Here is a 12,859-nt window from a genome sequence, read left to right as displayed (position 1 = left end):
CATACTACATTTCAGTGGCAATTTCCACTGTTGCACATCTGTCTTGGTGATTGCTCCAAAGATGGTTTATCCTGAGGATATGACACAAGAATGCAGACTGATCTGAATACCATCTCACAGAGATAAAGTTTTTTAAGCCCCAATTTTCAAAAACAAAAATGTAACTCTATCTACTTATCTATGTGTGTTTAAGGTCTTTAATTGCCCTTGTAACTACTGAATCCAATACCAAATGTGAAAAATTGTAAATAAAATTCAGAAACCCAGAATTAAATATAAACTGTATCCCATAGACAACAGAATATATTTTCCAGATATTATTAAAATGTTATGACTAAAGACCAAGAAACATTAACGTTTCAAAAGACATAACATAATTATAAACCACATGCATTTAAATTAGTACTGCTCTAATTTGTAATTTTATTATTAGGTACCCAATTTAAATAGTTCTAGTCCCATATTAAACTATAAAAATAGCACTGAATGCAATGTAATGTATCACAGAGTGATCATTTTGTATTTTTGTATCACTATATATAAAGCAATGTTTTTGAAATATAGCTGCATGTTTAGGTACTAATTTAATCGTGTCCGTGTTATTTTATAAACACTAATGGCTCAATTTATGAATTCAGAAAATAAAAATGCATTTTCCTTCTTCCAGTTCCTGGTCATGATTTTATGTGCAACTATTTCTACTTTCATAATACATTTATAACAATAATTATTTTGTATTAAATATTTTACCGTTTTTATGTAGTATTATATATTCTATGCATCACTTTTCATGTATGTATTTTCTTGGTTAGGAAGATGTATCTTTTCAGCTGTTAGAATCAATGACTTTGCTTCATTAAAACTTGCATAGTTGGTTTCATTCAAGTAATTTCAATAAGAGTTTCAAATTTTTCTTCTGTAAGATAATATAATTTAGTACAATTGAGATAAGACTCAATCTGATTCTTCTTTATTCATGAATCAAACATTGAATGCAGTTTAATTAAGATGGATATGATTTAGTTTCCTCTTCCATCATGTTTTGTAATTTAATAGATATACTACTACTATTAGCACTGCCACTGCTACTACTGTTACTACTACTAATACGACTACCACTACTACTATTACTGCTACTTCCACAACTAGAGGTACTACCACTACTACTGCTACTACTACTACTACCACAACTATAGAAACTACCACTACCACTACTTCCACAACTACTGTTATTACCACTACTACCACTACAACTGTTAACTACTACTACCATTACCACTACTACTTCCACAACTACAGGTACTACCACTACCACTACTACTATGTCCACAACTGCTGTTACTACCACTACCACTACCACTGTTACTACCACTGGCACTACCTCTACTACTGTCACTGCTACTACCACTACCACTACTACTACCATTACCACTAGTACTGTTACTACTACTACTACCACTACCACTACCACTACTACTATCACTACTACCATTACCACTAGTACTCTTCATGCTACTACTTCCACAACTACTGTTATTACCACTACTACTGGCACTACCACTACAACTGTCAACTACTACTGTCATTACCACTACTACTTCCACAACTACAGGTACTTCCACTACCACTACTACTACTACCACTACTACTTTCACTACTACCATTACCACTAGCAGTGTTATTACTACTACTACTACTACTACCACTGTTACTAACACTACTACCACTACTACTGTTACTACTACTACCATTACCACTACTATTGTTACTACTACTGGTGGCTTTGAGTTGCCTGCCTCTGGTATAAAGTTGATACTGGACACTCCCCCTAGTCACATTACATCAGCTCAGTCTACTGTTTATAGTGAGAACTTAGAAAAGACCCACCCCTTTAGCTTCTGAACCTTGAATTATCTCATTAGCTTCTGTCTCCTCACTTTCTACTAAAAAAAATAAAATAAAATAAATAAAAAAGCTACAAGTTAACTGTTTTTCTACAAACAAACAAATAAAAGAAAATTCTAAGCTTGTTTTCCACCTTTTCTGTTACTAGAGTAGTCCAGATACAGATTTGCTGTATCCAGGACTGTTTTGTAAGTTTCTGAGTTCCCCAGACCTTTCTGTGTTAGAAGGAAGCCTTCCAGCTTATCATTGTGAGTGGTAAACACTATGTAGCCTATCTACTACAAGAGGAGTGGTTTCTGGCTCTGAAATTGTAGTTTATTGGCCATTTGGGCAGTTTTCAATCCCTTTCAACTTTCTGGTTTAAAAGCCTGTGTTTGCACATGTTTGCACTTGTTTAAGCTCTGCAGATCCTGTTTTGGCATCCTGCAGACTACAAGAGCAACAAAAAGGAGAAAGAGAGACTTTAAATGCCTCCATTTTGATTTTTTTCTGATTATACTGCTTTCTGCACTTGATTTAAGTCATTATTTTTCATTTAACTGCATTTATTTTAACTGTATTTGCTTTAATATTGCTACACACTCAAGTGTGCTAGCTTGCACTGCATTTAAAGTATTTTTATCACTGTATTAACTGTTTTTTCTGAAAAAAAAACAAACAAACAAAAAAAAAAGTTCTAAGCTTGTTTCCCCCCTTTCCTGTAACTAGTATAGTCCAGATACAGATTTGCTATATCCAGGACTGTATGTAAGCTTCTGAGTCCCCAAGCCTTTCTGTATAGGTGGGAAGCCTGTTAACTTATCAGTGGTAGTGGTAAGCACTAGGTAGCCTATCTACCATAAGAGGAGTGGTTTCTGGCTCTGAAAAAAACAAATTGCACTGCTACTATTACTACCAATATCACTACCACTATTACTCTTACTACTACAACTAGTACTATTACTGATAATAATAATAATCGTCATAATCATCATAATTAACTAGTCTTATAACTATAGGTCATGTTTTTGGATAATTTGGTCTGTTTGGGGAATAGCTGTTCCTTTTAAGCAGTTAAGGCAATAACCTAAAGAATGTATTTATATTTTGGACATTTTAATAACATCAGAACCTTCAATAAAGCAGATCCACTATTTAATGCTTATATATATATATATATATATATATATATATATGCGTGTGTGTGTGTGTGTGTGTGTGTGTGTGTGTGTGTGTGTGTGTGTGTGTGTGTGTGTGTGTGTGTTTGTGTGTGTGAGTGTATGTGTGGTGTGTGTGTGTGTATGTGTGTGTGTGTGTGTGTGTGTGTGTGTGTGTGTGTGTGTGTGTGTAATGTTTTTAATGCTGTGTAATATAGAGCATATTCATAAACATTTGTGAAGATGAACCAAGCTGTTTTGCAGACTTCACAATACCATTCTAGCTCACATACCCTTTTTTGCCTAAGATCTTCAATTGTGCTCTAGGAAGCAAGGTTCAGAACACCACATGCAAATGTGGTACTCCATGGGAGGAATCTCTGTAAATGACACTCCCAGTGAGCTGTCCAGTTACAGTGCTTGAGTTGTTTAACTATGCAAATGTGGAGTAAGGCATGGAGGCAAAGATGTTCATTGGGCACTGCATTTTTGCACTGCTCAGATAAGACTTTTATTGGTGGGTAGCTGTGCAAGGTGAATTGGAGCTGCTTTATTCTGCAAAGACCTATGCAGGTATATCATGGTGTATGTAAATCAGCATGTAGGCATGTCTCGGGGTGTGTGTGTGTGTGTGTGTGTGTGTGTGTGTGTGTGTGAGTTAATCACTGTGTGTATGAGCACTATAACAATGTGTGTGGAACAGTGAGTCTGCAAATTCTAGGTAATAAGATGTTACCATTTAAGGAAGTCAGATGGATAGGAAACAGTAATTTGTACTGCAGCACAAATCCGGTTATTCATGTGGCAACCTTGCAGAGGAATCTTCATTTTGCCAATTGTATCCATGGTTTCAGTTTCCCAGTAACTAACCAAAGATCTTGACCATAGGTAAGGCTAAGTACATAGCCTTACCAACAAAGTAAGAGCTTTATCTTAGACCCCAGTTCTGCCATTACTGCTGCAAACCTGCACAATACATGCCGGGACATTTGCTGATCTCCTGTACCCTCACTTGTTAGCAAGACCACAGGATACTTAATCACCTTCACCTGAAGTAGCTGCTTCCCCATTCGCCTACACAGATTAATCCATTCTCTTCTGGGAAAGAAACATGGCCTTAGATTCATAGGTACTCCCATTGACATTATATTCAGCAGCAGTTGTACAGTAATAAGGCCAAGATGAAGACATCATCTGCAAACAAGAGAAATGTAATGCAAATATTCTGATGCTAGATCTTCTCTAAGTGTCAGTCATGCCTTGCTATCTTATCTGTGAAAATTACCAACAGAAGCAAGGATAAGACATGCTGTTTTTAGAGTCATATGTCCACCATTACATTTGACTTAATCCCAGTAATATGTAGACAAATCTCACTCCACAACTACAGAGCCAAACTGAATTCAACAGTGGCCCCTGGGCCCATTCTGTTGTGGCACCTCCCACAGGACACTCAAGGGTATGCAGTCACATGCCTTTTCCTAGGTAAACAAAACACATATAGATAAAACTGGTAAGCTCCTATGATCTCTGCAATACCCATGCAAAGACAAAGAGTTAATATACTTTGCCATCATAATAACATCCCCATTACATCTCCCGAATCTTGCAGATCAAGTGTCATTTCTACCACTTTTGCATAGGATCCTATAAAAGTCCAATGTAAGTAATTCACAAGTTTGTCAAAGTCTTGTTCTATAACAAAATCTACATTGATATAAAAAAAATTCATCTAATAGATTTGCAACTCATAGACTGTGTCACATAAACAGTGTTCTGACTTTATGAATTACTATAGCACAAAGGCCTTTATGTTATGCCTCATTTAGTTTAGTTTTTCATTATGAAAAATTGTGCCTTGATACGTGACATAAAACTAACATTTTGTATATTTTAACTAAATATTTATGCATGTTCTACTTTCTTTTGCTGTGACAGTCTATGTTTCTTGACATAATTCTTTCCATAGTGACACAATGTACAGTTTAACAAGGGAAAGTTTACCCAGCCCTATTTTAATCTCTTGTCTGAGCTTCAGTGCCATGATAACTACTTTATTTAATGTCCTGAAACTAACATATGATAAATTATGAAAATGTTTGTCACAACAATACCCAATCCAAAGTATTCCGATAGCTTTTCTTCTGCCAAGACAGCAGAGAAACCAAACTCAGAATGTTGTATTCACCTCTTAAGACCTAAGAAGGCAAAGTCACCTATGATACTGGAGAGCATTCATATAAATTAATGAAGTAATATGAAATGGATGTATAAATCTCCCAAGATTTAGTGGATTATATAAGAAAGGAAGGAAGGAAGCATATTCTGCAATTATCATAACTTGTAACTACATCACCAAGCTCTGCTTCCAATCTGACGTCTCTTACTTTTAATTGTCTGTCCATGAGAATTGTGAGTGGGAACACTACTAACCCATTGTATATAATAACTTTGTTTTTATAATTGGTTGCAAACTTGTGTGTAATCTATGTAAGTTTGTCTATGTGGAGATTTTCTCACCGGGCCTCCGCTAAAAATGGACATGTATCCAGTCGGGCTATCCCGGTAAGCAAATGTAAACTAAATAATAAATAAATAAATAATGATAGTGGGATTGGGTGATATGACTGGCAGTCAACAAGAAGAAAGGTTTAGAAAAGATAGGACGTAGGAAGGTTTCGTCTTTGAAGAAAAGGTGGTTGAAGACTGTGAGAGTATATTTAGAAACTTTGCACCACGTTCAAATAAATATTGTACAAATTATCAGGTAGAATATAAAGCATGCTTATTTATTTGTTTGTTAATTCTATTCATTTTTGATATTCACTTTTATGTCACAAAGGAATTGTGCTATGTTAAAGGTGATATACTACCCACAATGCCATTTTTATACTGTATTTATTTGTTAATCAGGTAATGCCATTTGAGAAAATGTGCCTGATTTCATTGATAAACTGAAACACTCAACTGGATAAATGATTGTTCATTCACATAAAATGCATGAATGTGTGTGGTAATTGAAATGTAGACAAAATAAACCTTATTTGCAGTTCATTATATTACTGCATAAATCATTCTTAACCAAAGAAACAGTGCAGTGGAGTGTTTGGCCAATGTATATACATGTATTGAATATGTACATCTTTTTCACCTACTTATAAAATTATACTAGCAGTTTCCCACTTGGATTTATTATGTGCCACTTTAAATGCTTCATGAAGTTCTTTGTCCTTTTATTTCTCTAAAGAGTGCTGACAAATGGAAAGACTGCTTTGGCAATATTTAGGTACTGCATAATTATCATATCATGCTTGCATGTGCTTAGCTTATGTGAAGTTAATGTTATTTACAAAACTGAGCAATCCCTTTTACTCAGCTTGAGTAAATTATATTATACATGTATAAAGATATGCATGATTAATTAGCATAACAAATAAACAAAGTCACTATTTATTCTGCAAGAAGTAATTACATTTCACACTCAAGTTGAACATAGTTTTCCACTATTTTATATTACTAGAAAAATAGCTGCTGTTAGATCATGTTTTCTTGCTCATGATTTTGCTATTGTCAGGTCTCATAAAATTTCATTTTAGAATGGACCAGTGAAGAACTCCCTTAGGGAAAAAAAGCACATGAACATGAAAACTGCCTCCATTTCCTTTTCTAACAATATTAAAAATATTAATCCTCAAAGTAGGTTGCATATAGGTTAAGATACCATGTACACTTAAGAAGATTATGCTATTAAAGTAATGTTCTTCAGAGGGTGACTAAGTTTTGTAAACAGCACCCATAGCAAACACACCAAAGTGCCCTAAGAACAGTATACTTGAAGTGTGACAACAGTGATGACATTAGCATAAGCTAGTCATTAAATTGTTTGTAGATCTTTAGAGTAAAAGGCAATAGTTGCCATGACAAGAGTCGTATGTGTGCAGACCCAAGTCAGATCATAAAATGTGGTTGTAGCTTAGAGAAAACTTACAAAATATATTAAATTTCATATCCTTTAGATGGAAATATACACTTGTCTGGGACAGACTTTTTTTTAATTCTTAATTTCACTAAACCCAGAACATAATAAACATAATTAATGTTTAGAACCACACTGAAGCAGGTTTATTTTAATTGCAGCTTTTATAACAGTAGCATTGCCTCAGGCTATGCTGAACAGGTGCTCGTTCGTTGAAAACCCATTGATCTTTGCCACTTTCTGGCATACATTCTGAATCTTATTGAATGTAAAGGCTTTATCTTAAAAGAAAAGTTATTAAAACAAAAGCAAATCATGTTTTTACAGTGCAGAATGCGCGTTACTTCATGTCAGATTATAAAGCTTGCAATGCATGGCACCATAAAACTGATTCAGAAATTACTATATTTCATTTTTGTTACATACTTGGTGCAAGCAATGTAATTTATATATATATAATATATATATATATATATATATGTATATATATATATATATATATATATATATATATATATATATATATATATATATATACATACATATGAATGTTTAAGCATGGAATTGCATTCACATCTCGAAGGCAACTCTTTGAGAAGAAACTGCATTATTTTTTGTTTAAGATAAATTTGTACTTTGAAAGGAAGGCAGTTCCATCTTAAACTATGTTTCCTATCCATTATTAAGAAAACTGTTAAAGCCCTAAGTGTAAGTTTGCATGTATGTTTATGTTTGCTTAAGTCCTTATATATATCTATGTTTTTTTTTTTTTTGGGGGGGGGGACAGTGTCCATGAATTCAAGTGTAATACAGAGTGGTTGTTTTAATGTATGTTAGTGCACAAGTGTGCATACACACACATACACACACACACACACACACACACACACACACACACACACACACACACACACACACGTCTGTATGCAAATTTATGTACATGACTATATATCTATATTGCTAGGTTTCTAGATGGATCCACCTTTACATATACATGCATATATGTGTTGATGCATGAATGTTTATGTTTGCCTACATATAGGTTTGCCTACATATAGGTCATTTACAAAGAAAGGCTGTAATATAAAGTCACTAAGCTAATAAGCAGTTATGTGAGCCTAATACCTTAGGACTGCTATGTAGCTGATTGTCAAAGCTAATCTGTGATAGCTGATAGGGGGTCATGGCCATTTTAGTTTACCCACAACTTACTGGATAAGATCTCACCAGGAGTTTCCAGCATCTTGTCACTCAGTGTAATTGAGTCATATCTGTCATACACATTTTAAAATCACTATTCTCAAACTCAGGACATTCTTTCAGAGACTATTGCACATGTCTCTTTGAATGGAGGCCCGTATGAGCAGGTGTTTTCCCAAATTGTGCTCTGTTGTTTTTGCCTCTCAGATTTTCTGAAACATACATGTTATCTTCTTTACATTGTCAGTAATCTTTAGGTTCTTAAACATATCAGCTATCCACTGTTTAACTCCTTTATTACAAAGAAATAAAAATGTAAGTTTGTTATAATGAAAATTGTATTCACTATAACTTTATATTTGGGGCCTGATTCCAAAAGACTTACTTTCAGTGTAAGTGACCACTTACATTAAGAGCAGACAGACCAGATGTTTTGGAGTCTCGCCCCTATTGTAGACTTCTTTCTAGATAGGTCTTACACTGAAGTAAATCACTTCAGCGCACACTTACACTAAGAACAACTCTTTTGAAATCTGGCCCTTGGAGTACTTCTGTGATCCTTTTTGAACATTTGCTTTAAATTCTGTCTGTTGCATATAATTTCCTTATGCTATGTTGGTCCATCCATTATAGTTTTCACATGAACACATAAAATGTACTTGTTTTAATAGTTGCTACAGGTATTGGTGTTGTAGCAAATTCTGGTGCATTGACTTATCCAGCGGACATTTTCCATCCATTTCTCACTATATTTCAATTCCACAAAAGGCTAATAATGCACAGGGAGGTGAAACAGAAAAAAAGGAATCCCCATGGTTTATATCTTTCAGCTCTGATGTATGTTGGCATGGTTTTGCCCTTCATTGTAATGCTTTTAAAGCACTGCAGGGTGTCTGCATATCAGAAGAATTTTCCGTAACACTTATAGCATTCTCCTAAACCATTGAGGTCTGTGCAATCTTTTCAGAGAAGACAACCTGAGTTCATATATTTCATGAATAGTATCCAACCTTTCCGAACTGTACATCCTTCATCCTGCGGTTTGGTTCCTGGTAATGTGATTCTTATTCCTGTCATGGCGAATAACCATGACAAGTTGAGACAAAATACACACCCAACTGTTTTTATGTTGTCATTTTCTATATGTTTTAGCCAGACTTATGTGGAGCCAATTAATTTTTAACAACAAATATGACAAGAATAATTTTGTCTATTAATGTTTTAGTCCATACTTTGTAATAACATAATAATCTCTGCAGCAACAGAATTATAATCTTCAAAATAAAGAAATGGGATTATTAGGTATCTTTCCACATTTTCCAACACTATGGCCACACATCCTTTCTTAACAAATGATCACTTCACAATGTCTCAAAAGAATTAAGCTAATACTGCTATGGGAAATTTAAACGTTTGCATGAACACACACACACACACACACACACACACACACACACACACGCATATGCATGCACGCTCTATGTATGATGTAGCATCTATGAGCAAAATATTTTGTAATGCTTTCTATAAATGCCATATAAGTTCACACAATATACAGTCATACATCAGTGCACCCTAAACAGTACTTTCTTGCAAACGTTCAGATGTTGCTTCAAAATGAAAATGGTTATTATGAATCACAACTTGAATTGCACTAAATTAAATCTCCTGTCTCTATTCTTATAGTAATTTCTGCATCACACTCACTAGTCTATGCTGCTTAATGTATGATTTATGCTGAAAGAGAGTGAGATGTGTTACTGTATAACTATGTAACATTTAAATAAATATTTACAATAATCTGGTAGTCTAAATAAGTAAATGTTTTAAATGGACTGTGAAACAAGCCCTATAAGGTAAATTGCGTATTATTTTGTGTACCAGACTGATGGAAATAAATCATTTTATTTGACCATGCATAAAATCTTTGAATAAAGCAGTAGTTCCTTACCTGAAAGGAGGATGCATAGACAAATTATGTACATTTTCCACAGCTTTGATTTGGCTAAATAAGTTTTGCACTCCATTACTGATATTAGAAATTGAAAGAAAAAAAAAACAACAAAAACACACTTGAAACAACCTGCTAATACAACCACAGTGCTTTTAAAACTGTGACAAGCTTTATATACCAGGTCCAATTATTATATTTGACCCTCCTGGTATGACAGTGACACTCCTATTGTATGTAACAGCTCAGGGTGTAACCAAATTAACTGTATTATTATACTCAGGTGAGACAGTCTGGAAAAGGAGTTTCTTCTGTCAGGAAGAAAACATTAAGCATAAGCAGGAATGCATTACATGGTAATAACTGCATCCACCAATGTTATGCAAAAATTTTAGTACAAACTAATAATAAAATGATCACATAACATATAATTTTAGTTATGACTACCAGAAATATTGCATGCCACAGGTAAGTTAAGGGGCAATTATTTCCTCAGTTCTATATTTTGCTTGTTAATAATTAAACTGTATTTTTTTTTTTGGAAAAAGGTTAACGCAAACTAAAATGTATGCAAAATAAATGTTTAGGTTAAAGTCGTAAGCACAAAAAAATGTATGATAACTTGTAACTGCAAGCTAGCCAGCATTTCTGACTTTATTGTCCTCACACTTTCTTTTAATTTAAGAAATTTCTCTATGTATATCATTTCATCAAAATTATTGGTTGTCCCTAATAGGCTGAATGAGGTTTCCCACCTCCCTATTTCTTTTTCTACATACATTTATAATATTATACGATATTCCCCTGCTTATCAGAAAATAATATCATGTAACTTGAAGTGTATGGTTTATGCAGGATTTTGTAGAGTTCAGTGGGCATAGTAAAAAGTAACGTAAAACAGCAAGTCTGATGGTTTCAGCAGGAACTTAATTAATTGTTGCTCCAAGTTCCATGAATGTATATTTCAGGATTATAACACTCACTACAATACTGCATTCAATACAAAATAAAATACAGTTTAGAGTGCAGAATCTTTAGAATGGTCAGGGAAGTAATATGTCTTTATATATTTTGGTTACATTCAAGAAGTAGTTGTAATGTTTAGCTATTTTAAGCATACAGTTAACTCAAAACAGCAATATAAAGGATGGGAATGAAAGAGTCCATGTTCTAAGCACACTGATGGGTACGTATTAACCGCTTAAGGCAGACAAAATCACTTGGAATTGCCATATACTATTAATAACGGAACAAAATCCAGATACAGCAGGGCAGTCATCCAGAAGACATTAACACATTCATGAAGATTAAAATAAACTGGCTGATGAGATTAGCTGGGACAAGTAATTCTAAACAGATTCTCCAATTCTTCATAAAAGAGCAGTGCACGGAATCCCTATTCGATGACTGAAACAGAATGAAGTGAGTGCAAGCACAGAGCAGATATTAGAAACAAAGAGGAAAAATTCATTTTAGCATGGCGTGGATATTTAAGTAGGTTCCATTTTTTGCTACTCCTATATTATCGGTTTGTTACTCAGGTAACGTTGTTATACATCGATAAATTGTTGTCGTCGTGAGTTTAATGACACATTTTGAAGTAGAATACTGTGTCAGATTTAAACATAAAAGTTACTTATTTTTCACAGTACACCTATATCTAAAACACTATATCATGAACTACAGGCCCTGTAATATTTGTGGGTATTTTCTTCAATTCAAGATCATAGACAGTAACGTATGGCATTGCCTCCCAATGCTGTGGATTTTCGAATATAATAAACCTACACGCTTTAATACTGCCCTCTTATGCACCTTTGGTTTTGCCATCTGAAGTCACTTAAGTCAGTGTAAGTCTGAAGGTACAATGTCAGAGATACTAGAGTCAGAGAAACATTTCCAGCCCTTTGGCCAAGCCATGTCTTCACAGAAGTAACAGCACTTTATAAGAAGTCAACAACAATTTTCAACCTTTTGGACTAAAACTTAACATTTTGCTTAATTTGCTTATTGTAAAAAATCAGATAGTTAAATGGCCATTAAAGTAAATGTAGTTTCAGGTTCATAATAGCAAGGTTTATGTCAGAGCATGAGTTTGTAGCATTTTGTGGAACTCAAGCATTAAAGAGTAGAATGAACCTTTTTCATAAGAATGGAGAGAAAATCAGTAGGAAAGAGTTTAATTTTGTTTTATGGTCACACAGTTTTATACAACATATACAGACAACTTATAAACTTATGTTGTTCTATATAGTAACTAATCAGCAGGAAAGGATTAGTGCTATGGAAACATTGAAATCCAAGTTAATTTTCATGTATAGCAAAAAAAAACGGCTTTGATAGAAGTTGAAAAATCAACAGCCAGGAGTAACAGCTAATGAATTTTAGTGTCAACAACAAAAACAATGAGTGAGTCCCAGCTCTACTTTCAAAGTCTGGATAAATTTATTAATAAACTTCACTATATTTACAAGGTTAATTTTCAGTCTCTCTAGCGCCTCGGCCAACAGCCTTTTTAGAGTAAAAAGTTAACAGTCACTAAAAAACCACTTATATACACTTGTAAAACATTTAATTACATTCAATTAAACTGTTGTTCAATTAAAACATGAAAAACTGAAAAATTTAAAGATATAGCCTTAAATAAGGCTTTGCCAATTACATTCCCTATTTAAACCATACGGAACCAAA

The 12,859-nt window shown here is 34.0% G+C and overlaps 1 protein-coding gene across 1 annotated transcript in view; it reads right to left on the bottom strand.

The window, feature by feature from the left end:
- The window catches only part of LOC122787872 (mucin-16-like), a 262,498-nt gene extending 252,200 nt beyond the window's left edge, over positions 1-10,298 (bottom strand). Inside the window, exon 1 of the mRNA XM_044054789.1 lies at positions 10,169-10,298. Within this exon, the coding sequence (XP_043910724.1) occupies positions 10,169-10,244 (76 nt within the window). The 5' untranslated portion in view covers positions 10,245-10,298. The remainder of the gene's footprint in view (positions 1-10,168) is intronic.
- Between the last annotated feature and the right edge of the window lie 2,561 nt (positions 10,299-12,859).

Source organism: Protopterus annectens, chromosome 13.part0 (assembly GCF_019279795.1).
Source record: "Protopterus annectens isolate FY-2018-M chromosome 13.part0, PAN1.0, whole genome shotgun sequence".
In the NCBI taxonomy this organism is placed as follows: domain Eukaryota; kingdom Metazoa; phylum Chordata; order Ceratodontiformes; family Protopteridae; genus Protopterus; species Protopterus annectens.
Note: the sequence above shows the minus strand (reverse complement) of the source record. Positions and strands in the feature narration are given on the sequence as shown.